The 25,532-nt window shown below is 35.9% G+C and overlaps 1 protein-coding gene across 1 annotated transcript; it reads right to left on the reverse strand.

Moving 5' to 3' along the window:
- Positions 1 to 223: 223 nt before the first annotated feature.
- Positions 224 to 7,396, reverse strand: LOC139706995 (tripartite motif-containing protein 64-like). The gene is made up of 5 exons (XM_071616981.1): positions 6,986 to 7,396; positions 6,095 to 6,190; positions 5,135 to 5,378; positions 1,757 to 1,864; positions 224 to 702 (listed from the first exon to the last, which is right to left on the reverse strand). The coding sequence occupies exons 1-5, from the start codon at positions 7,394 to 7,396 to the stop codon at positions 224 to 226; spliced, it is 1,338 nt and encodes a 445-aa protein (XP_071473082.1).
- Positions 7,397 to 25,532: the final 18,136 nt, after the last annotated feature.

Consider the following 25,532-nt stretch of genomic DNA (forward strand, 5'->3'; position numbering starts at 1 on the left):
TTTTAAAATTTTCATTTTTTTTTCTTTTTTTCAGTATTATGGAATGAACCCAGAGCCTCACACCTACTAGACAAGGGCTCTAATACAGTGCTACACCACCCTCCCCCTTTTAACTCTCTTTAAAATGACCAGTCTGCCTTCAAAACTTGTGTCTCTCCTGTCTCAACTTCCTGTTTAGCTAGTATTATAGACATGTGACACCATGCCCAGGAAAACCTAAATTTTATGTAGAATCAAGGAAAAGAAAAGGATTCAGAGGTGAGGTCAAGATGGGAAGAGAGAAACTGTATATGAGGGAACATTGGTAAACATCATAGAAGCTCATAATTTCATTGTCATAATCTAGAAATACCCCAACCCGACCCTCAGGTCTTTGTACATACTGAGTTAAGGGTGGGGAGTTGGTGGAGAACCTACAGTGGTTATTCTTCTTTAAGGAAAATAGGAGAAATGTTTTCTCACAATCAAAAGTGTCACTTGTCACAAAATCTTTACAGACGCTGAGAATCCAGTTGGAGGTGTTCCCCAAATCCACCTCCCAGTAGTGTCTACCAGAGGTAAATCCCTCAGCACTCCATATAACGTAACTCTCAACTGTCTGGGGATCTTTAGTTCCACCATCATCTCCAAATATCTTATTTCTATCTTCATGAGAAAGGCTCATATAGCAATTGGCCCATCCTTGAATAGTTCCATTATTCACTGCACAAAAACAAAACAAAACAAAACAAAAATCATATCAGTAAAGAGCATTTGCATGTCTTGGGCAAAAACTGTCCACCTAATCAATCTTTTTATTTGCCCCTCTTCTAAGGAACAGTAGGGAGCAGAGAGAGTTCAAACTTATGTATTGAGAAAGTTTCCTATGCCCTCTTTAGCACCGAGAAATCTTTAAATTATAATGCTAAATAAAAGAAAACAGAAGGTATTCCTTGTTGAGTGAAGGGGTAATTTAATATCAGCTTTTGGATGGTTTGTTTCAGGTCACACAACAAAAAATCTTCTTTTCTTTTTTTAGTAGAAATCTCTTCTTGAATTGTTTTTGATACCATTAATAAATAGATACTACTTTGCTATGATTGTGCCTGTTTCGTTATCAAACACCAAATAATTTGACAGAAAGCAACATTTGCACACTTGACAGAAAAGAACCTTGGACTTACATGATCTATTGAGACCATGAATCCAATCTAACTTGGGTTTCAGCCTTCTGATATCTAGACCTCCTCTCTAGTGATGCACAAACATGGCTGGGTCATGTTTACAGATCACTTACCTTTCAGTTCTTTTGAAATCCATCTGGTGGTATTAAATTGTTCTATTTATGGGAAATTTAGTCTTTTTTTGTTCAATAAAACTTGTATTTTATAAATAATAATTATTATTTGCCCATTGCATATCATAAATGTACTTGGAATACAGAATAGATTAAAAGCAACCAATATCACATTTAAATCTTCAAAATTAGAATAAACTGAAAAAACATAAAATATTGATGGCTGCTCTGAGAGGTAAACATTGTGTTGCTTAATAACTCTCCAAACACCAATAATGTTCCTTTTCTTGTACTGTCTGTATTAGAACTAGAATATGTATCTGAGCTATAAGTTAACAAGTGTGGTCTTGGTCACTGTATTGTGACTAGACAAGGAAAAAAGATATAAACTTTTCAAATCAGAATATTAAAAATGGGAAGCCTTTTATTTGCGGAACCTACTAAAAAATTTGAACCTGACTGCCAAAGGCTCACACTTACCTCGGAACTTGTTCAGCATATCCAAGATTCCAGTGATGTGTAATGAAGAGAGCTCTGGGTTCACTGGCTTGGGCTTCTCCATCTCCAGCAACTGGATTTTGGAAAGAATGATACCAGTTACACTTTCAAAACAAAGGTCAAACAAAAAATCATTACAAAGATACCACTTTTAATCCAAGATGTTGTTAAAATTACCCATGTTGGTGAATTAGGTATACATTTTATTCAACTCTCTCGGGATTGTATGATACTTTTTTTTCTAAATTTAATATACTAAAATACAGTCTCCTTATTCATCTCAAACATTACCCAACTTAAAAAACACTGAGTTTCATTCCTGAATCAACCTTGGAAAATGCAAAGATTTTGGATATCTTGGAGAAAGCACACTGTTCAACTTTTGGGACTTTGGTCCACCGAGGTCAACAATGATATAATCATTGGTTTCTAAAGGGGAAGGTTCCTTGAACCAGTGACTTTGATCATCTATGCCCATGGAGGGTATCTAGTACAGCCTGGTAGCACTGATCTTGAGGGTTCTCAGGCAGCCCTTCCCCTCTGAACATATGTTGTGTGCTGTGATGAAATGGGATCTGGTCATTGTTATTGATGGTAATGAAGCCCCCACCCTTTCCCATCCTAGAGAGTACTACTCTTTCCTATCTTGTTTACCTTCTACCTCACTAGAATTGAATCCTTTTCTGGGATATGTTATGAAAATCTCCTTAGTAAGGTTTATTGGGACTGGGCTGGAGAGGATAGAAGGAATGGGTGAAACAAAGCCCAGAACACCAAATCATTCTTAGGTATGGTAGAATTCAGCCACATAAGGACATTTTTGAAACCAATGTACATATTACCTCAGAGCCTGTTTTCAAAAATAATATCCACAGACAAAGATGTTAATATCTGAAAACTTAAAATTTCTCTTCTTCAAGGAAAAAAATACTTTCTCATAAACCAGAGATTATTACATAAAACTCACCTTTCAAATATGTCCCCTAAGTCCTAAAAGGAAAAAAGAAAGAGGTAGTATTTTTTTAAATTTTTTATTGTTGGTTGTTCAAAACATTACATAGTTTTTAATGTATCATATTTCACACTTTGATTCAAGTAGGTTATGAACTCCCATTTTTACCCCGTATACAGATTGCAGAATCACATCAGTTACACATCCATTGATTTACATATTGCCATACTAGTGTCTGTTGTATTCTGCTGCCTTTCCTATCCTCTACTATCCCCCCTCCCCTCCCCTCCCCTCCCCTCTTCTCTCTCTACCCCCTCTACTGTCATTCATTTCTCCCCCTTGTATTATTTTCCCCTTTCCCCTCACTTCCTCTTGTATGTAATTTTGTATAACCCTGAGGGTTTCCTTCCATTTCCATGCAATTTCCCTTCTCTCTCCCTTTCCCTTCCACCTCTCATCCCAGTTTAATGTTAATCTTCTTCTCATGCTCTTCCTCCCTACTCTGTTCTTAGTTACTCTCCTTATATCAAAGAAGACATTTGGCATTTGTTTTTTAGGGATTTTCTAGCTTCACTTAGCATAATCTGCTCTAATGCCATCCATTTCCCTGCAAATTCTATGATTTTGTCATTTTTTAATGCAGAGTAATACTCCATTGTGTATAAATGCCACATTTTTTTTTTTATCCAATCGTCTATTGAAGGGCATCTAGGTTGGTTCCACAGTCTTGCTATTGTGAATTGTGCTGCTATGAACATCAATGTAGCAGTGTCCCTGTAGCATGCTCTTTTTAGGTCTTTAGGGAATAGACTGAGAAGGGGAATAGCTGGGTCAAATGGTGGTTCCATTCCCAGCTTTCCAAGAAATCTCCATACTGCTTTCCAAATTGGCTGCACCAATTTGCAGTCCCACCAGCAATGTACAAGTGTACCCTTTTCCCCACATCCTCGCCAGCACTTGTTGTTTGACTTAATAATGGCTGCCAATCTTACTGGAGTGAGATGGTATCTTAGGGTGGTTTTGATTTGCATTTCTCTGACAGCTAGAGATGGTGAGCATTTTTTCATGTACTTGTTGATTGATTGTATGTCCTCCTCTGAGAAGTGTCTGTTCAGGTCCTTGGCCCATTTGTTGATTGGGTTATTTGTTATCTTATTGTCTATTTTTTGAGTTCTTTGTATACTCTGGATATTAGGGCTCTATCTGAAGGGTGAGGAGTAAAAATTTGTTCCCAGGATGTAGGCTCCCTATTTACCTCTCTTATTGTTTCTTTTGCTGAGAAAAAACTTTTTAGTTTGAGTAAGTCCCATTTGTTGATTCTAGTTATTAACTTTTGTGCTATGGGTGTCCTATTGTGGAATTTGGAGCCCGACCCCACAGTATGTAGATCGTAGCCAACTTTTTCTTCTATCAGATGGCGTGTCTCTGATTTGATATCAAGCTCCTTGATCCATTTTGAATTAACTTTTGTGCATGGCGAGAGAAAGGGATTCAGTTTCATTTTGTTGCATATGGATTTCCAGTTTTCCCAGCACCATTTGTTGAAGATGCTATCCTTCCTCCATTGCATGCCTTTAGCCCCTTTATCAAATATAAGACAGTTGTAGTTTTGTGGATTGGTTTCTGTATCCTCTATTCTGTACCATTGGTCCACCCGCCTGTATTGGTACCAGTACCATGCTGTTTTTGTTACTATTGCTCTGTAAGAGGTAGTATTAATAATGTGTCCTTATGTATCCTCTCTGGTACTGTGGTCGTTTGTTGTTGTGTGTGTGTGTGTGTGTGTGTGTGTGTGTTTGTGTGTGTAACAATTTTTTTTTCTCATTTTCCTCTGAAAAGTCACCTGAGTTTATGGTAATACCAAAGCCCACATTAAACATGGAAGACAGACATGGTGAAGGATGGACCTTAGAATGGGTCTATGCAGTGATACAACAGGACCTAAGTTCCTGTTTCACTCATCTCCCAGTCTTAGTCCCAGGAGAGATCTGACCCCCTCTGACAGTTACAATTAACAGTGAGCTATTTGAAAAATAGTGCACTGAAACTGATCAACAACTTCTGTACATCTTGCCTATTAGAGGGTAAAAGCCTCATCTGCTTTTGTGAAGAACAGAGGGTGATGATGGAGTTTGGAAACATAAACTGAATATTTCCTCAACAAAATTAAATTTCCTCTGATTACTGAGTTTTTGGATAATATCTCTGTGTATATATTCATCTTAGTGACACAAGATTTGGTCTCATTTACCTTCTGCAAGACTTACAATCTCTCAAGATTACGAGAATATAGGGAAACAAGTGATTGGACAATGATGGGTGTAAAGGAGCTCCTGTCACTCATCTGAGCACAGTGGTCTCTACAGGCAACATTGCCCAGACAAGAATTCCTCTCTCTCAGGATGGACCCTCCCTGGTCACCTGGAGCAACTCCATGTCAGGCTTATGGCACATGTCAGTTAGCTCCCTGTACATTTCCTTCAGCCTTTCCCTCTGTTGGGCCATTCTGATTTCACTGTCTCTGAGTTGTTGAAAAATCTCCTGTGCTTCTCTTTCAAGTGTCTTCAGTTGAAATCGCTCCTCCTCCAGGAGAAACTTATGCATCATGTGATATTGAACTTGGATCATGTTCTTCCTTAAGACTACATAGTCCTGTAGAGATATTAATTTAAAAAGATTACATTCAAAAACTTCTTTAAAACTTCAAATATTATTGTCTTAGCATCAAGTAAATATTTCAAATACTTTTTGTCTCATGCTCACACAGTGTCTTAAATATTTACTAATCCGGTCTACCATTTTTTCTCTGTTTCTTGCCTCTCTCCTGTTTAAAAAAAAATGTCTGAGGGGTCCCAGGCTATCTCCCTCTGATGTCTTTTCAGAGTTCTTAATGCATTGTTTCCTCTTTTATCTGAATCTTCCGCCTTTTCTTTTGTTCCTTTGTCTGATTCTTCTAAATATTTTTTCAATATTTATATACACACTGTATGAAACATTAAAAAAAAGAACCTCCACATTGCCCATAGTTAAAAATCTATATCTCTCCTCTACTTCCAACTAACTAGTGCAATACTGTCTTATCTTTAGTATCTGTGAAGATTTATCCAAACCTCCAAAGTTGGACAAAGAATACCAGTCATGCCTCACTCACCCCCATATACTCATATACTTGTATTCTTCACATTAGCTTGTGTTGGCCAGTGTATTCATACTATTTCCAGAAATCATTGTTTTGTTTTTTTTTTTTTTTTTGAGATGAAAACACTATCCTTCAATATCAACTCAAATATATCTGACAGCAACATTTTAATTAGCGTAATGAATTAGCAACATTTTAATTAGAATAATGAAAACATTTTCAAACTTACCACAATGGACTGGCATTTGTTAATTTCTTCATTTAGATTATCTTGCATATCCTGAGTCATTTGCCATAAAGGATCCATTTTCTTTAGCAGTTTTTCCTGCAACATAACCATAGGCTTGAGTAATAGGGAAGATAGTTTTGTAGGTTTCATATTTTGTGTAATGGAATAAAATAGTGCTTGGTAAAACAGTAATATTTAGTTTAAAAGAGTCAGATTTTTACAAATTTGTCTAAATTGATTTTACTATTTTAGATATTTGAAGCAAAAGAAAAAAAAAGATTTTGAAAGGAATCCATAGATAATAGATAATACAATCAATTTCCTGAGAAAGTAGTTTTTACATAACCTCACTATGTAAGGGTCCATCCTTCAGTAAAAGGAGCCCATGTTCCTAGTACTAGCCATCTGCTGTACTGCTGCCCCAATTTCACATATTTGGATATATATTTACTTCTTTATTTATTTTTCAGTACTGGAGACTGAAGTCAATGTTTCCCACAAAATAGGCAAGAATTTACCTGTGAGCTGTGTCTCAGATCCTGAAACAAATGAAAGAAGAACTGTGTCTTACTAGGTTGCCCAGTTTGGCCTCAAATTTGGGATCTTCCTGACTCAGTTTGCTGAATAGCTAGGATTATTTGCATAGCCACCATGCTCTGTCATTTAGACAATGTTTCTAGTGGAAATGTCCTTCATGAGCAGGAAATGAGCACTATGATTATAGTGTCCAATTGATCAACATTTAAACAGCATGTTTACCTCTTATGGTTTACACTGAAACATCACCACCTCTACAATCTGCATACTCAACTGCCTGATTATCATGGTTCTTAATTTCTCTCTTTGATCTGGACCCTACAGGTTCTAAGTTACTTCAGGCCCATCACTCACCCTGTACTCTTCTGCCGCCCATGCCACTGGGCTGTAGCTGTGAACCGCATGTTCGGGTGAGTCAGAGCAGGGTGAACAGAGCAGGCTCTTGTCCACCTCACAAAAGAGCCACTTTTTCTCCCCATGTGTCCTGCAGAGCTGCTCCCCAGACCTGCTCTCAGAGGGAGGTGTGGCCTGTCTGGCAAGAGAAGCCAGCTTCTTGAGCATGATGTTGGTCCTGAAGTCTGACTTCTCTACTATTTCTTTGCACTCAGGGCAGCACATTGGCATTTGGGCTTCTTCCCAGCAGAGAAAGAGGCAGGGTTGGCAAGAGGTATGTCCACAGTCTATGGTGACAGGTTCTAAGAAGTAATTCATGCAAATGGAGCATGTGAGTTCACTCTGGAAGTCTTGCAAGACATGGGAATCCATGTTTCTGAAATCAAAAATATAGAGGATGGAGTAAAAGAAAGAGGGAGAGGAGAGAGTGTTATTCTTGTGTCTTGATGATGGTATAAAAACAATAAAAAGGCTTTGGTCAGTCCTGATTGTTCACTGAGTCATGCCTAATCTTTTATTAACTTTTTGTAAGACAAACCTGGATATGTAGGCTGAGTTTCCTCTATGACACAAATGACAAAATGAGATGAACATGATCTTTATTTTTAAAAAAGCAACTTTCTTATTCATTTGGGCAAGTGTAATACTGGGACAAAGAAGTTTTAGGATGATTCTAGACTTACTTACATTAGCTGATTTTTTCCAGATGCCCATCTAGGATCTCTCTCTCTCTCACTCTCTCTCTCTCTCTCTCTCTCTGTTTTTTTTTTCTTGTCTCTCTGACTCAATGATGATAACAAACATAGAGACAGTTAATCTTTATGCCAAATGTTTATGATCTCTGCCTCTCAACCCATAGATGGACTTTTCTAAAATACAATTAAAATTAAACATAATTCACTTGAAGATGGCTTGACTTAATCACTGTTGGGCTCAACTTCCATCTTCTGAAAGTACAAACAGTTGAATTTATGCCTCTAACCTTAATTGAATAATATATTTACAAAATAAAATCAAGTGGGGTTTATCAATGCATGCCTCTTTTCCCAGCTATTTGGAGGCTGAGGGAAGAGGATTGAAAATGTGAGGGCAACCTCAGGAGTTTATTGAGATCCTGTCTCAGAATAAAAAAAGGTTGAGGATGTAACTCAGTTGTAGAGCCATCCTGTGTTCAATCCTTATTACTAATAAAGAAATAAATTAAAATTTTAAATTGAAAATTAGAGTGTAATACTGGGGATGTAATCAGTAGTAGAGTACTTGCCCAGGACTTGTAAGATCCAGAGTTTTAGCCCCAGGACTGAAGTGGAAATAAAAAAAAAAAAAAATAAAAAATAAATTTGTATTACTTCTTATTAAAGAAAATAATATTTACCAGAATCAGTTCTTACCATCAGAGTGCCTTTATATATTGAGATGATGAGTATGCATGCTACAGTAGTTATCAGCAACAATTAACCCATTGTTATTTATAACAAAATCAACTAGAGAGCCCAGTGCAGTGGCACATGCCTACTATCCCAGCTACTGGGAAGTCTGAGGCAAAAGGAAACTAAGTTCAAGGCCAGCCTAGGTACCTTATTGAGACCACTTCAAAACAGGTTGTAAACAGGGGAACATTAGCCCTGGGTTCAATCCCAAGTATAAAAAAATAGTGAGAGAGAGAGAGAGAGAGAGAGAGAGAGAGAGAGAGAGAGAGAGCATAAATTAACAATGGTGCTTTCCTCTCCAGAGACTACCCTTCAGTTTAGAGATACAGTTTAGAGATCACTGATCATGATGAAGCTTGATCAATTTGTCTAATTTCTACTATTTTTCTCTAGTGATCAAATTTCTCACTTCTACAATCTGTTTCATCTACTGGACTACTTTTCAAATCTAGTTTGGGAATTGGAGATTTTAAAGGGATAGCAAATAGGACTTTCACATCAAGGGTTTTACAATCAAATCTAGATCTTAAAATTCTAAGCCAATCATGGTGGCACATGCCTTTATCCCAGTGGCTCTGGAGCCTGAGGCCAGAGCATGGAGAGTTCAAAGCCTACCTCAGCAAAGGAGGCACTAAGCAATTCACTAGGACCCTATCTCTAAATAAAATACAAAATATGGCTGGCGATATGGCTCAATGGATGAGTGCCTCTGAATTCAATATCTGGCACCCACTAAGAAAAAAAAAATCTAAATTGATGTGCATAAAAACTATTACATGCATAAAATATACTGAATATTTTAGGCAATTTATGGATTCTAAAATTTATAAAACTGCAGAGATATTTCATTTCATACCTGCAAAATCAAATAAAGCACAAAGTAATAGAATAAAAATTACTCAGATCACTTAGCAGAAACCAATATTTTACATATAGTCTAATTATATATGTATATACATGTATGTATACACACTCACCTACACACAGTATATATAAAACAGAAAAAAAACAAAGTAGTTTTTTTTTTTTTTTTTTTACTTTTACAAAACCCAATTAAGTTGAAAAGTAAATTCAAACAATTCTTAGGAAAGAAAGTAAACTTAAAAGCCTTTCTTCTAAATTTTCAGTCACCAGAGTCTGCTCTAAGAAAACTCACATCTGGAAGTAAGTAACATTTGTCTGTATCACTGTGTCAGTAACACTCAGGTCTCCAAAGCTCAGTAGCTGAGAATTCAGTCTGCTCCTTAGAGGTACCTTAGAGTAAAAAGCATTCTCAAGAGAAACACCCTCCACAAATACCTGGAAATCACCTAAAACCACACTCACTATAGGTTACCTCTTCTAAAACTGGTGAATCATACTATGAAATCACAGTGATTAGATTCATACAATAGAGTAAACAACTTTGATGAGATTTGGGGTCAGACACGAGAAAGTTCCCATGACTTGGGTTTACAAAGACACATTTTTTTTTTTGGTTGTTCAAAACATTACAAAGCTCATGACATATCATCTTTCATACATTTGATTCAAGTGGGTTATGAACTCCCATTTTTACCCCAAATACAATTTGCAGAATCACATCGGTTACACATCCACATTTTTACATAATGCCATATTAGTGACTGTTGTACTGTTGTATTCTGCTACCTTTCCTATCCCCTACTATCCCCCTCCCCTCCCCTCCCATCTTCCCTCTCTACCCCATCTGCTGTTATTCAATTCTCTCCCTTGTTTTTTTTCCCCTTTCCCCTCACAAAATCTTATATGTATTTTTGTGTAACAATGAGGGTCTCCTTCCATTTCCATACAATTTCTCTTCTCTCTCCCTTTCCCTCCCACCACTCGTCTCTGTTAAATGTTAGTCTTTTCCTCATGCTCTTCCTCCCTGCTCTGTTCTTAGTTGCTCTCCTTATATCAAAGAAGACATTTGCATTTGTTTTTTAAGGATTGGCTAGCTTCACTTAGCATAATCTTCTCTAATGCCATCCATTTCCCTGCAAATTCCATGATTTTGTCATTTTTTAGTGCTGCATAATACTCCATTGTGTATAAATGCCACATTTTTTTTTATCCATTCATCTATTGAAGGGCATCTAGGTTGATTCCACAGTCTAGCTATTGTGAATTGTGCTGCTATGATCATTGATGCGGCAGTATCCCTATAATATGCTCTTTTAAGGTCCTCAGGGAGTAGTCCGAGAAGTGCGATAGCTGGGTCAAATGGTGGTTCCATTCCCAGCTTTCCCAGGAATCTCCATACTGCTTTCCATATTGGCTGCACCAATTTGCAGTCCCACCAGCAATGTACAAGTGTATCCTTTTCCCCACATCCTCACCAGCACTTATTGATGTTTGACTTCATAATGGATGCCAATCTTACTGGAGTGAGACAATTTTAACTGAAAAATTATTTTATTAAATAATACTTAGTTTTAAAACAACATCTCAATGAAAAGAAATGATTTCTTCCTCTACTGATGTTTAAAGTTTGAAAGTTTGAATTCCTCTACTGATATTTAAAGTTTGAAATCTCTGATTTATTTTTATTTCTTGCTTTTTGGTTACTTTCTTCTTCTTCTTCTTCTTCTTCTTCTTCTTCTTCTTCTTCTTCTTCTTCTTCTTCTTCTTCTTCTTCTTTTCTCTTTCTCTCTCTCTCTCTCTCTCTCTCTCTCTCTCTCTCTCTCTCTTTTGTTTTGGTGCTCTTTTCCACTGAACCAACAGTGGAAAAAATAATTTGGCATGGTGGTACATGCATTTGACCTCAGCTATAGAAATGTAGTTCAGTGGTAGAGCATCATCAAAAGTATTAAGGAAATAAGCCTCCTCAAACCTACACTAAATTTTGGGTGAATTTTTTCTAGTTAATTAAAAAAATATTTAGTTAACCAAAAGCAGACCTGTGGCAGAATTAAATTTAGGAGTTTCTTTTGTTGTAAACTGAGATGGAGCTTGGCAGTGCGATAGATGTAAACTGTGAAGCTCATTCCATTTGTGTTTCTTTGGCATCTACCAAAGATCTGTTTTTTATAAAACCAAAGTGTCATAGGTAATTTCATAAAGAGAAAAATCTGCCCTAAATCTGATGGATTGGCTTTTAAAAAATTGCAGATAAGAAAATAATAAGATACACACACACACACACACACACACACACACACACACAGAGAGCTATATTGTACTAAGAAAGATGAAGTAATAGAAATCAGCATGTTAGAAGAATAAAGAATGATTCTACTACCATTAAAGCATCAGAACTATTCTTCAGTATTTTTCCTGTTCTCAATTATTTTTCTTGTTCTCAATTGTTTGATTATTTTTTGTTTGTTTGTTTAGGGTATTGGAAACTGGTGCCAGTGTTGCTTTGCCACTAGGCTACATCCCCAGCCTGTTAAAGTTATTTATTTTGAGACCAGGTCCTTGTAGATTGCTTAGAATCTCACACAATTGCTGAGTCTGGCTTCAAACTTGCAATCCTCTGATTCAGCCTATTGAGTTATGGAATTAAAGGTGTGTAGCACCAAGCCAATTTCTAGTCCTAGATCTTAAGTAACACCATGGTTTCAGGATTTTAGAGATGGAAAATATTAATGAGAAGCTTAATAAAGTGCTTCTATACTTGATTTTCTGAATTAACCCCAAGACATAGTTACATGACTAGGTAGTCTTGAGCTCTTTATTCTCTCCAAGCTTAATTGTTCAGATTTTCTTTTGCTTTGTTTCAAGCTTAATTTCTTTTTTGAAAAATTAATTTCTCCATAATTTTAGCACTTCAGAAAAGTGTTATGAATATTAAAAGAGCCAGGATTAATGCATTACCTGGGGCACACTAAGCACTCTAGAAAATTTTAGCTGTAATTAAGACAAAAAAAAAAAATCCTAAAAGACTTTAAAAAATGATCACCATCTCTAGCAGTCAGAGAAATGCAAATTAAAACCACCCTAAGATAACATCTCACTCCAGTAAGAATGGCAGCCATTTTGAAGTCAAACAACAACAAGTGCTGGCGAGGATGAGGGAAAAGGGGTACACTTGTACATTTCTGGTGGGAATGCAAATTGGTGCGGCCAATTTGGAAAGCAGTATGGAGATTCCTCGGTAAGCTGGGAATGGAACCACCATTTCACCCAGCTATTCCCCTTCTTGGACTATTCCCCAAAGACCTTATAATAGTGTATTATAGGGATACAGCTACATTGATGTTCATAGCAGCACAATTCACAATAGCTAGACTGTGGAACCAACATAGATGCCCTTCAATAGATGAATGGATAAAAAAATGTGGCATTTATACACAATGGAATATTACTCAGCACTAAAAAATGACAAAATCATGGCATTTGCAGGGAAATAGATGGATTTAGAGCAGATTATGCTAAGTGAAGCTAGCCAATCCCTAAAAAAACAAATGCCAAATGTCTTCTTTGATATAAGGAGAGCAACTAAGAACAGAGCAGGGAGGAAGAGCATGAGAAGAAGATTACCATTAAACAGGGATGAGAGGTGGGAGGGAAAGGGAGAGAGAAGGGAAATTGCATGGAAATGGAAGGAGACCCTCATTGTTACACAAAATTACATATAAGAGGAAGTGAGGGGAAAGGGAAAAAAAACAAGGGAGAGAAATGAATTACAGTAGATTGGGTAGAGAGAGAAGATGGGAGGGGAGGGGAGGGAAGGGGGTATAGTAGAGGATAGGAAGGACAGCAGAATACAACCTACACTAGTATGGCAGTATGTAAAACGTGGATGTGTAACAGATGTGATTCTGCAATCAGTATATGGGGTAAAAATGGGAGATCATAATTCACTTGAATCAAATGTGTGAAATATGATATGTCAAGAGCTTTGTAATGTTTTGAACAACTAATAAACAAATAAACAAAAAGACGGCAAAAAATCCTAAAAGACTTTAATATCATTTATTTACAAATACAAAATTTGTTATAAAATGTATAATCAGTTTATAACAAAGAACTAGAGCAACATTTCTTATTTGATTATGGCAACAAAGACCCCTGGAAATGGTCCTGTGAAGTATTTATGAAATGGGATCATCCTTTTGTGATTATGAATCTGAATCTCCCCATACTGAGCACCTGTGGGACAGTAAGCCTCTGTTGTCAGTTCAGATGTGCTGCTCACTCACACACTCTCCAGAGGGGAAAATGAGAATCAAATAACCCAAGGGCAAAGAATTGTAATCTGCTTTAACAAAGAAGGTACAGTGCTCTGGCTCTGAGTGAGGCACTTTTCTCAGGATTGGCAGTTTGTCTTGGTGGAGAATCAATAGACTTGAATGGCAGTTACTTAGGGAGCTGATTTCAAAATACTCAATTAATGCTTAACCTAGACCCACTTAACCTAGACCCTTCTTTTTTCAACACCTATGGATGACTGAGCACTAAGCACATAGTCTTTGATTTAAGCTACAGTAAAAACAATTGTCTACTGTGTGTCAGTGCAGCTGTGCAGTAAATCCTTCTGTTTTTCCATCACTGATTTTTGGCTTGTTATGATATTAACTGGATTCAATTGTCAGGACCAAAAACAAATAAGCAAGTACATACATAAATGCTGTATTAGTTCAAAGAAGTCGTGCGTTCCCTCAAATTTCATGATTAAATTAATATCTACTGAAATATCTAATGTGGGCTGCTTTCACTGTAATTGAGGATTTTTGATGGTTAGGGTATATGGAGAATTTAGCCATTGTCCAACATGGTGAGTATATTTAATAATAATATATTCTGTGTTTGGAAAATAGTATGGCAGTGGATGTCAAGTAGATTTATTTATTTATTTATTTATTTATTTATACATGCATACATACATGCATACAACCATACATACCAGGGATAGAATCCAGTGGGACTGAACCACTGATCCAAATCCCCAATTTTTTTAAAAAAATAAAACAAGGAAGGTCTTACTGAGCATTCTTTAGGGCCTCACTGTGTTACTGAGGCTGACTTTGAACTTGTGACCTCTGGCCTCAGCCTCTTCATCAGCTGTGATTATAGGCCTGCACCACCATGCAGGGAGGATGTTAAGTATTCTTATTACAAAATAGCTATGTGATGAATAGGTTATGCATAGATTAATTAGATAGGTTTGGTGATTTCACAATGTGTCTGTACTTCAAAGTATCATGTTTACATTAGTTTATATGATTTTATTGGTCAAATAAAAATATAAGGTTAAATTTAAAAGTTTTCTGAAATAGATTATGTAACACTATGCTGCATTTGATTTTGACATCCTGCATCCAAACAGCTGCTGTAATGCCGCTGTGGCTCAGCAAGCCTAACCAAGCCCCCGAGCTGTAGGCTTCAGGTGGGAGAACCTGGGAGAGCTCACTTCAGGAGATCAGCGCTGCTGGACTGCTCTTCTTGGTTAGAGCTGCAGAAGGAAATTTATTAAGGAGCAGCCCTAAATTAGGACTCAGTTCTGTGTGAAAATATGCAAATTATTGTCCATTGTTGGCTTCTGCCATCCACCCACCTGCAACTTCTAAACAATCTTGATTTCAGGGTCTCTGAATCTAAGATTTATCAGAAACAAACAAACTAACAAACAAAAAAACAACATCAGGGTTTGAGAAGAACATTTCCTGGTAACAAGTCAATTTTTTTTTTCCTCATTTGTATGGTGGCAGTTGATTCTAGTGAAGAATGTACCCAGTTGGTGTTAGTTGGAAGTGTACCCAGGTGGTTTTAGTTGGAAGACTAAAAGATCAGTGAAGAGGTCAAAGGAAAGTGAAGTAAACCTGAACTTTTCTTCTCTCTTTGATATCAGATCCATCTTGGAAGGAACTTGGATACATTTTCTCAGGAAAGGTGGTCCTTATTTCTCTAGGCAGAGTTAAAAGTCAGCTTTCCAAGTTTTGAAAACTCCAAGTGAACCATCATTGCTTTCTTCCAAACAATGCAAACACTTATTTAGATTTTACTTTGCAATAACACAAGAATGAGAAACAAATTCATCAGAATTAAAAAAAAAATACTGAAAAACAGAATAATAAAATTAAATCCTTTTACTCTCAAAATCCCTACAGCAACTTTATAAATACTTTGGGAAAATACATACTAGGATTTTTTTCTTTCCTCCTCCTCCTCCTCCTTCTTCTTCTTCTTGTTTTTTTTTTTTTTCCTAACTCAGGGGTGTTTTCCCACTGAACTACATCCCAGCCCTTTATTATTTTAACACTCAATTATTTATTTTATTTTACTTTATTTTATTGGTACTGGGAATTGAATCCAGGGGTGCTTTAAAACTGAGTTACATCCCCAGCATTGCGAGTGTGTAAAAAAAACTTATATATATATATATATATATATATATATATATATATATATATATATATATTTCTTCAATGAGAATGGCAATCATCAAGAATACAAAACAAAACAACAACAACAAAAAACAATAAATTCTGATGGGAAGTGAGAAAAAAGGAAATATGATACACTTTGGTAAGAATATAAATTGGTTACTGTACTACAAAGGAACAACAATGGAGTCCATAAATTATTGAAGCACAAAGATAAGGAAATGGCAGTCTAATTATTTCTAAGAAAGCAAATTACATCACTTCACAGAAAACAAGTTCAGTTTTCTAATAAATAAAATTCACATATTTCTTTGTTTTGATATGATAAAGTTGTCAGAGATGCACTTCTGTATACTCACCTAAGAAATATGTCTGTGGGCTCACCACTACTTGCTGCAGAAGTAATAATATGACAACTGTGAAGCGATCTGTGCCTCCATGTGATACTGGCAGAGTTCAGAAATCTTCCAGCCAGTCCCAAAGGCACTCTGTGAGTTCTGGAGAAGAATGAGTTAGACTTTCAAGTTGTTTTCTTTTGCCCCTAAAATAATTCCTACTTCCTTCAAGAGATTGCATTTCTTGAATATTGGGCTAGATGCTTGAATGGGTGATCCATTAAGTATGGACCAAATAGAGATTCATTTAACACCTTGGTTAATCTCCATTATTTTTTTTTGTAAGAACTTCCTCTCATTAACAGCCACTGATTTTACAACAATTGAACCTTCAAAGGTCAACATTAAGTGTGTAATTTTTTGGAATATTGTTATTTTTTAATGAAATGATAGAGCAGAAATCTCATCAGTTTATGCTTTCAGCAAGCATTTTGGAAAATTTGGAAATATTTTGCTTCAGTTTGGCTTTAATTCTATCCTGTCCTGTAGAAAGTGATACAGTTACTGATTTCTTTTTTTTAAATTTTAATTCAAGTATATCTTTGATCCCTCTCAACAGTGAACATTTCTCCAGCCCTCCCATTCAAGATCATGCTTCCCAAGGCCTCCAGTAAGAGCAGGAATTGAGATTGGCACTGCCTTATTCATCTTAAGAGTGTGTGGGAGAAAGGCCAAGATTATTCCTAGATCAGGTAACTTTGTGGGGCAACTGAATTTATAGTTCACATTATGATTATTAATATTTGTTTTTATATAGTCTAAGTATCTCAGGTTGGCCTTGAACTCCAGATCCTCCTGCCTTAGTCTCCCAAGTGGTGAAATTATAGGTGTGCAAAACTGTGAGCTCTGTTATTTGCTCATTATTACAAAAAGAAAAGAACAATGGAAAAAATGTGAGAAGGTTTGTTTATTTACTGATTTTTAGAAATAGTGTTTTAAGAAGAATAAAACCATATTGCCACTCTACCAAAGTTGATCTTTAAATCTGGGTGCCTCCCCTCCTGGCATACTTCTCACCAAGATTCAGCTGTGGGGATGCAAGGGTTTTAGAAGGAATGAGAATTCATACCTGATCTTTTAGTCCTCCAACATACACATATGTACATATACAATTTATAATCTGGTAAGTTTTCACAACTGTGCTTTCTAGAAATGATCTTGGATTTGAAAAGCACAGCTGCACTAGGGGTCCATAATCGTCAAAAACAAAGACTTTATTTCCAATTCTAAATCACGTTTTCTAAAAGCATCCACTCCTCTGTAAAATATGAAAATCTGTATTTATTAAGAAGATCTGAGCAAGAGTTGTGGCACATTCCTGTAATCCCAGGCACTCAGGAGGCCAAGACAGGAGAACCACAAATTTGAGGCCAGCCTCTGCAAGTTAGTGAGGATCAAAGAAATTTAGCTAAATTCTGTCTGAGAATTTAAAAATAAGAATATATATATATATATATATATATATATATATATATATATATATATATATATATAAAACTCACACACAAGGCTGGGAATATAGCTCAGTTTTAAAGCACCCCTGTGTTCAATTCCCAGTACCAATAAATAAAATAATTGAATTTAAATTAATAAAGGGTTGGGATATAGTTCAGTAGAAAAATATCCCTGAATTAGGAGAAAAATAAAGTAGGAAATAAAAAAGACCCTACTATGTATTTTCCCAAAGTATTTAGAAAGTGGCTGTAGGGGTGTTGAGAATAAAAAAAAAATAATTTTAATATTCTGTTTTTCAGTATTTAAAAAAATCATGATGGATTAGTTTCTGGTTCTTGTGTAATTGCAAAGTAAAATCTAAATTTGTGTTTGCATTGTTTGTGAGGAAACAATGATGGTTCATGTAGAATTTTCAAAACTTGGAAAGCTGACTTTTAATTCTGCCTAGAGAAATAAGGACCACCTTTTCTGAGAAAATGTACCCAAGTTCCTTCCAAGGTGGATCTGAAAACTGATCAGAGAGAGAAGAAAAGTTCAGGTTGTTTCACTTTCCTTTGAACTCTTCACTGGCATTTTAGTCTTCCAACTAAAACCACCTGGGTACACTCTTCACTGGTATCTACTGCGAACACACAAATGAGGAAAATATTGGACTTGTTACCTGGCAATGTTCTCTCAAACCCTGATGTTATTTGTTTGTTTGTTTCTGGTAAACCTTAAGATTCAGAGACCCTTAAATCAAGATTGTTTAGAAGTTGAGGGTGGGTGGATGGCAGAAGCCAACAATGGACAATAATTTGCATATTTTCACACAGAACTGGGTCCTAATTTAGGGCTGCTCCTTGATAAATTTCCTTCTACAGCTCTAACCAAGAAGAGCCATTCAGCAGCATTGCTTTCCTGCAGCGTGCTCTCCTGGGTTCTCCCACCTGAAGCCTACAGCGCGCGGGCTCGGATAGGCTCGCTGAGCCATAGTGGCATTATAGAAGGTGCTTGGATGTAGGACATCAAATCTTGGGTCCAGCAAAAGGGCGCGAGTTCTGCCTGCGCTCTGCATACATTTCGACTCCGGAACTCATCCTTCACACTGTCCTCCCTGTTCTGCTCTGTTCTGTGTTTGAAAATTTCGAGTACTTTCATGCATCAGATGGAACATCTTTTCATGTGTTGGAAATTTTTGATATCCTTTACCCATTTTAAGTAAGTCGTTGCTTTGAATGAACTCTTTAAATATTGAAGGATCTCAGTCTCTAAATAGGTAGTATTGTCTTCTAAGTTGTGCATATATCAAGAAGTCATTTCTATATACATGAAACAATGGGCATAGGGAATGTATTCAAATTCCATATTCAATAGGGAAATGTATTCAAAATTAAGACTTGCAGGCATCTCCATGGTCCTGAATATTCTGGCGGTGCCTAACTTTATATCCTTCATTTATTCCACTCTTATGTCAGCTCACTCCACACTCAATGGTTCAGTTCAGTCATTTGAACTTACATTACAGTCATTTGAACTTACATCTCCCACTTGATTATCCCTGCCCACCACACCCTAATCATGTTTCATCTCTAAAGTCAGATTTTTTTTTCTTATATTAGTTGGGGTAAACTCTTCATCATTTATGATCACAGTAACAGTATTTTCCTTCATAACACTCAACCTTATTGATGGTAAGTGATTATTCCTTACCCTATCTATTCAATGCCTTGCTCCAGAAGTAGATATTTGCTCTTTCATGAGAGCAGTTAGTTTCCATAGAGTCATTTGCCTTTTTCATGGTCTGTCCTTAATGCCTAGAACATGTTGTTACTAAATAAGGAATAAAAGAATGCATTCCAATTTATCAGTCAGTGAATAAAATACATACTAACCAACAAAAGACTTCAATTATAGTGAAAGCAGCTGACATTAAACTCTCAATTTCCATTAGACATCAACACTTAATCATGTAATTTGATGGAGTGATACACTTCTTTGAACTAATCCAACATTTATATATGTATTTGTTTATTTACATTTGGTTCTGACAATTCCCTTTCCCAGGAGTACTAACCACTGATCCATGTTCCCAGAACTATTTCTATTTTGTTTTGAGACAGGGTCTCCTAAATTACTTAGGGCCTGGCTACATTGCTAAAGTTGGCCTGGAGTGTACATTCCTCCTGCCTCAACTTCCACAGTAGCTGAATTATAGGCAGAGGCGGTCTTGCTTAAACATTAATATTTTAAGAGCCATATAGGGTGGGTATCATAGTGTGTGCCTTTAGTTCTAACTCAAATTAGCACAGGAATTAGAGGCTACCTGAGCAACACAGTGAGGCACTATAATTTTGTTTTTTTCCTTTTAAAAAGCAAATGCAGGGCTGGGGATGTGGATCAAGTGGTAGTGCACTCACCTGACATGTCCTTGGCGCTGGGTTTGATCCTCAGCACCACAAACAAATAAAATAAAGATGTTGTGTCCACCAAAAACAAACAAACAAAAATAAATATTACGTAATTCTCTCTCTCTCTCTCTCTCTCGCTCTCACTCTCTCTCTCCCCCTCTCTCTCTTTCTCTCTCTGTCTCTCTCAAAAAAATCAGATGCAACACAGTGTTACATAATCTATTTCAGAAAACTTTTAAATTTAACCTTATAATTTTATTTGACCAATCAAATCATATAAACTCATGTAAACATGATACTTTGAAGTACAGACACATTGTGAAATCCCCAAACCTATCTAATTAATCTATGCATAACCTATTCATCACATAGCTATTTTTGTAATAAGAATACTTAACATCCTCCAGGCATGGTGGTGCAGACCTATAATCTCAGCAGCTCAAGAGGCTGAGGCCAGAGAGTCACAAGTTCAAAGTCAGCCTCAGTAACACAGTAGGCCCTAAGGAATGCTTAGTAAGATCTTCCTTGTTTTTAATTTTTTTTTTTTAAATTGGGGATTTGGATCAGCGGTTAAGTCCCACTGGGTTCTATCCTTGGTATGTATGTATGTATGATGTATAAGTAAGTAAGTAAGTAAATAAATAAATAAATAAATAAATAAAATACTTGACATCCACAGCCATACTATTTTCCAAACACACAATGGATTATTATTAAATATACTCACTATGTTAGACAATGGCTAAATTCTCCATATATACTAACCAACAAAAATTTTCAATTACACTGAAAGCAGCCCACATTAAATGATCAATTTCCAGCAGATATTAATTTAATCATGAAATTTTAGGGAACACACCACTTCTTTGAACTAATACAGCATTTATGTATGTCCTTGTGTATTTGTTTTTGGTCCTGACAATTGAATCCAGTTAATATCATAACAAGCCAAAAATCAGTGATGGAAAAACAGAAGGATTTACTGCACAGCTGCCCTGACACACAGTAGACATTTTTTTTTATTGTAGCTTAAATCAAAGACTATGTGCTTAGTGCTCAGTCATCCATAGGTGTTGAAAAAAGAAAGGTCTAGGTTAAGTGGGTCTAGGTTAAGCATTAATTGAGTATTTTGAAATCAGCTCCCTAAGTAACTGCCATTCAAGTCTATTGATTCTCCACCAAGACAAACTGCCAATCCTGAGAAAAGTGCCTCACTCAGAGCCAGAGCACTGTACCTTCTTTGTTAAAGCAGATTACAATTCTTTGCCCTTGGGTTATTTGATTCTCATTTTCCCCTCTGGAGAGTGTGTGAGTGAGCAGCCCATCCGCACTGACAACAGAGGCTTACTGCTCCACAGGTGCTCAGTATGGGGAGATTCAGATTCATAATCATAAAAGAATGATTCCATTTCATAAATACCACACAGGACCATCTCCAGGAGTCTTTGTTGCCATAATAAAATGAGAAATGCTGCTCTAGTTCTTTGTTATAAACTGACTATACATTTTATAACAAATTTTGTATTTGTAAATAAATGATTTTAAAGTCTTTTAGGATTTTTTGCTGTCTTAATGACAGCTAAAACTTTATAGGGTGCTTACTGTGCCCCAGGTAATGCATTAATCCTGGCTCTTTTAATATTCATAACAACTTTCTGAAGTGCTAAAATTATGGAGAAATTAATTTTTCAAAAAAGAAATTAAGCTTGAAAAAAAGCAAAAGAAAATCTAGACAATTAATCTTGGAGAGAATAAAGAGCTCAAGTCTACCTAGTAACATAACTATGTCTTGGGATTATCTTAGAAAATCAAGTATAGAAGAACTTAATTAAGCTTCTCATTAATATTTTCCATCTCTAAGAACTTGAAACCAGGGTTTTACTTAAGACTGAGGACTAGAGATTGGCTTGGTGCTACACACCTTTAATTCCATCAACTCAATAGGCTGACACAGAGATTGCAAGTTTGAAGCCAGACTCAGCAATTTTGTGATATTGTAAGCAACCGATTAAGACCTGGTCTCAAAATAAGTAACTTTAACAGGCTGGAGATATATCCCAGTGGCAAAGCACCACTGGGACCAGTTTCCAATACCCTAAACAAACAAAAAATAATCAAACAATTGAGAACAGGAAAAATACTTGAGAACAAGAAAAACACTGAAGAATAATTCTGAAGCTTTATTGGAAGTAGAATCATTCATTATTCTTCTAACATGCTGATTTCTATTATTTCATCATTCTTAGTACAATATGGCTGTGTTTATGTGTGTGTTTGTGTGTGTGTGTGAGTGTGTGTGTGTGTGTGTGTGTTTGTGTGTGTGTCCTATCATTTTTCTTATCTGAAATTTTAAAAAATTCAATCCATCAGATTTAGGGCAGATCTTTTTCTTTATGCAATTACCTATGACACTTGGGTTTTATAAAAAACAGATTTTTGGTAGATGCCAAAGAAACACAAAGTGGATGAGCTTGAAAGTTTACATCTATCAAACTGCCAAGCTCCATCTCAGTTTATAACAAAAGAAAGTCCTAAACTTAACTCTGCCACAGGTCTGCTTTTGGTTAACTAAACATTTCTTTAATTGAGTAGAAAAAATTTACCCCAAATTTAGTGTAGGTTTGAGAAGGCTTATTTCCTTAATACTTTTGATGATACTCTACCACTTAACTACATTTCCATAGCTGAGGACAAATGTGTGTACCACCATGCCATATAATGGTTTTCACTGTCGGTTCAGTGGTAAGAAGTACCAAAAAAATAAAAAATAAATAAAAAATAAAAAATAAATAAAAATAAGAGAGAGAGAGAGAGAGAGAGAGAGAGAGAGACAGAGAGAGACAGAGAGAGACAGAGAGAGAGAGAGAAACAAAAGAAAGAAGTAACATAAAAGCAAGAAATCAAAATTAATCACATATTTCAAACTTTAAACACCAGTAGAAAAATAAATCAATGTTTTTTTAATTGAGATGTTATATTTGTAAAACAAAGTATTATTTAATAAAATAATTGTTTCAGTTAAAATGTCTCTTTGCAAGACCTAAGTCATGTGAATTTTCTTGTGTCTGGCCCTAAATCTCATCAAAGTTGTTTATTATATAAAGCCAATCACTGTGATCTCATAGTGTGATCCATCACTTTAGAAGAGATAACCTATAGTGGGTGTGGTCTTAGGTGAGTCTCAGGTATTTAAGTAGGGCAGTTCTCTGGAGAATGGTTTTTCCTCTAAGGTTCCTCTAAGGAGCAGCCCAAATTTTCAGCTGCTGAGCTTTGGAGACCTGAGTGTTACTGACAAATTTTCCTCACTTCCAGATGTGCATTTTCTTAGAGTGGACTCTGGTGAGTTGGATATTTAGAAGAAAGCCTTTTCAGTTTACTTTCTTTCCTAAAAATTGTTTGAATTTACTTTTCAACTTAATTGGGTTTGTCCAAGTTGAAAAAAAAAAAAAAAAAACAAACAAAAAAAAAAAAACCTACTTTGTTTTCCCTGATATATATACCTTTTTTAAAATATTTGTTTCTGTAAAGTGATCTGAATAATTTTTATTCTATTACCTTGTGTTTTATTAGATTTTCCAGATCTGAAATGAAATATTTTTGCAGTTTTATCAATTTAGAACCCATAAAATGCTTAATGTTCAACATATTTTATTCATGTAATAGTATTATGCACATCTATTTAGATTTATTTTAGTGAGTACCAAGTATTGCATTCAGAGGCACTCATCCATTGTGCCATGCCACCAGACATATTTTGTATTATTTTTTAGAGACAGGGTCCTATTGAGTTGCTTTGTGCCTCGATTTTGCTGAGTCAGGCTTTGAACACTCCATCCTCTGGCCTCAGGCTCCAGAGCCACTGGGATCAAAGATGTGTGCCACCATGGTTGGCTTAGAATTTTAAGGTATAGATTTGATTGTAAAACCCTTGATGTGAAAGTTCTATTTGCTGTCCCTTTAAAACCTTGAGTTTGCAAACTAGATTTGAAAAGTATCCCAGTAGATGCAACAAACTTGTAGAGGTTTTCAAGTGGGAAGTTTGATCACTAGATAAAAAACTAGAAATTAAGATGAATTGTTTATGCTTCATCAAGGCATTTCTAAACTGAAGGGTAGTCTCTGGAGAGGAAAGCACCATGGTTACCATTGTTAATTAATGCTCTCTCTCTCTCTCTCTCACTGTCACCAATTTTTTTTTTTTTTTTTTTTTTTGGTATTGGGGATTGAACTCAGGGCTAATCTACCACTGTGTTACAACTCATTTTGAAATGGCCTCACCAAGGTGCCCAGGCTGGACTTGGACTAAGTGTCCCTTTGCCTCAGTCTCCCCAATAGCTGGAATAGTTGGCATGTGCCACTGCACAGGGGTTTCCTGTTAATTTTATTTTAAATAACAATGAATGAATTATTGCTGATTATTACTGTAGAATGTGCATCAATCTTCTGAAAATATGAAGGCACTCTGATGTTCAGAACTGATTCTGAGAAATATTATTTTCTTTAATGAGAAGTAATAGAAATTTTCTTTTTAATTTCCTATTCAGTCCTTGGGCTAAAACTCAGGACATTACAAATGCTGGGCAAGTGCTCTCCCACTGATTACATCCCCAGAATTTATATTCTAATTTTCAATTTAAAACTTAATTTATTTCTTATTGATAATAAGGATTGAAAACAGGGTTGCTCTACAACTGACTTACATTTGCAACCCTTTATTTTTTATTCTGAGACAGTATGTCAATAAATTGCTGAAGTTGGCCTCACACTTTTAATCCTCCTGCCTCAGCCTCCAAAATAGCTGGATAAGAGGTGCATTGATACATCCCACTTTCATTTTCTTTTTTGAAATATATTGTTTAATTATGGTTAGAAGCATAAATTCACCTGATTGTAGTTTCAGGAGTTGTAAGTTGAAGCCAACAGTGATTAAGTCAAGGAATCCTCAAATGAATTAAACTTAATTTTAATTGTCTTTAGAAAAGTACATCTATGGGTTGAGAGGTGGAAAGCATAGACATATGTCATAAAGACTGTCTTTACATTTACTATAGTCATTGAATCAGAGAGAGAGCGAGAGCAAGAGCCAGAGCAAGAGAGAGAAAGAGAGAGAGAGAGAGAGAGAGAGAGAGAGAGAGAGAGAGAATTTTACATGGGTATCCAGAGCAAACACCTAATGTAAGTAAGTTTGAAATCATCCTAAACTTTCTTTGTGCCAGTATTAAACTTGCCCAAATTAATGAGAAAGTTGTTTTTTTTTTTTTTTTAAATCTAGATCAAGCTCATTTCATTTTGTCATTTGTGTTATAGAAGAAACTCAAACTGTGGATATTTTTTTATATCTAGATTTGTATTGCAGGAGGTTAATAGAAAGATTATGCATGACAACTGAAAAAGCAGTGACCAAAGCCCTTTTATAATTGTAATTTTCTCATCAAGACAGAAGGATAACACTCTCTTCTCTCCCTCTTTCCTCTCACTCCATCCTCTATATTTTTGGTTTCAGAAAC

This window comes from Marmota flaviventris, chromosome 9, assembly GCF_047511675.1.
Source record: "Marmota flaviventris isolate mMarFla1 chromosome 9, mMarFla1.hap1, whole genome shotgun sequence".
Taxonomy (NCBI): Eukaryota; Metazoa; Chordata; class Mammalia; order Rodentia; family Sciuridae; genus Marmota; species Marmota flaviventris.

Bases quoted from the DNA above. Each gene is read 5' to 3' on its own strand.
- LOC139706995 (XM_071616981.1), bottom strand. From the start codon at position 7,396: ATGGATTCCCATGTCTTGCAAGACTTCCAGAGTGAACTCACATGCTCC. The intron at 5,379-6,094 runs GTAAGTTTGAAA...ATATCTCTACAG, and splicing joins ACAAATGCCAGTCCATTGTG to GACTATGTAGTCTTAAGGAA. The intron at 1,865-5,134 runs GTCCATCCTGAG...TAACTGGTATCA, and splicing joins GCTCCAGGTGACCAGGGAGG to TTCTTTCCAAAATCCAGTTG.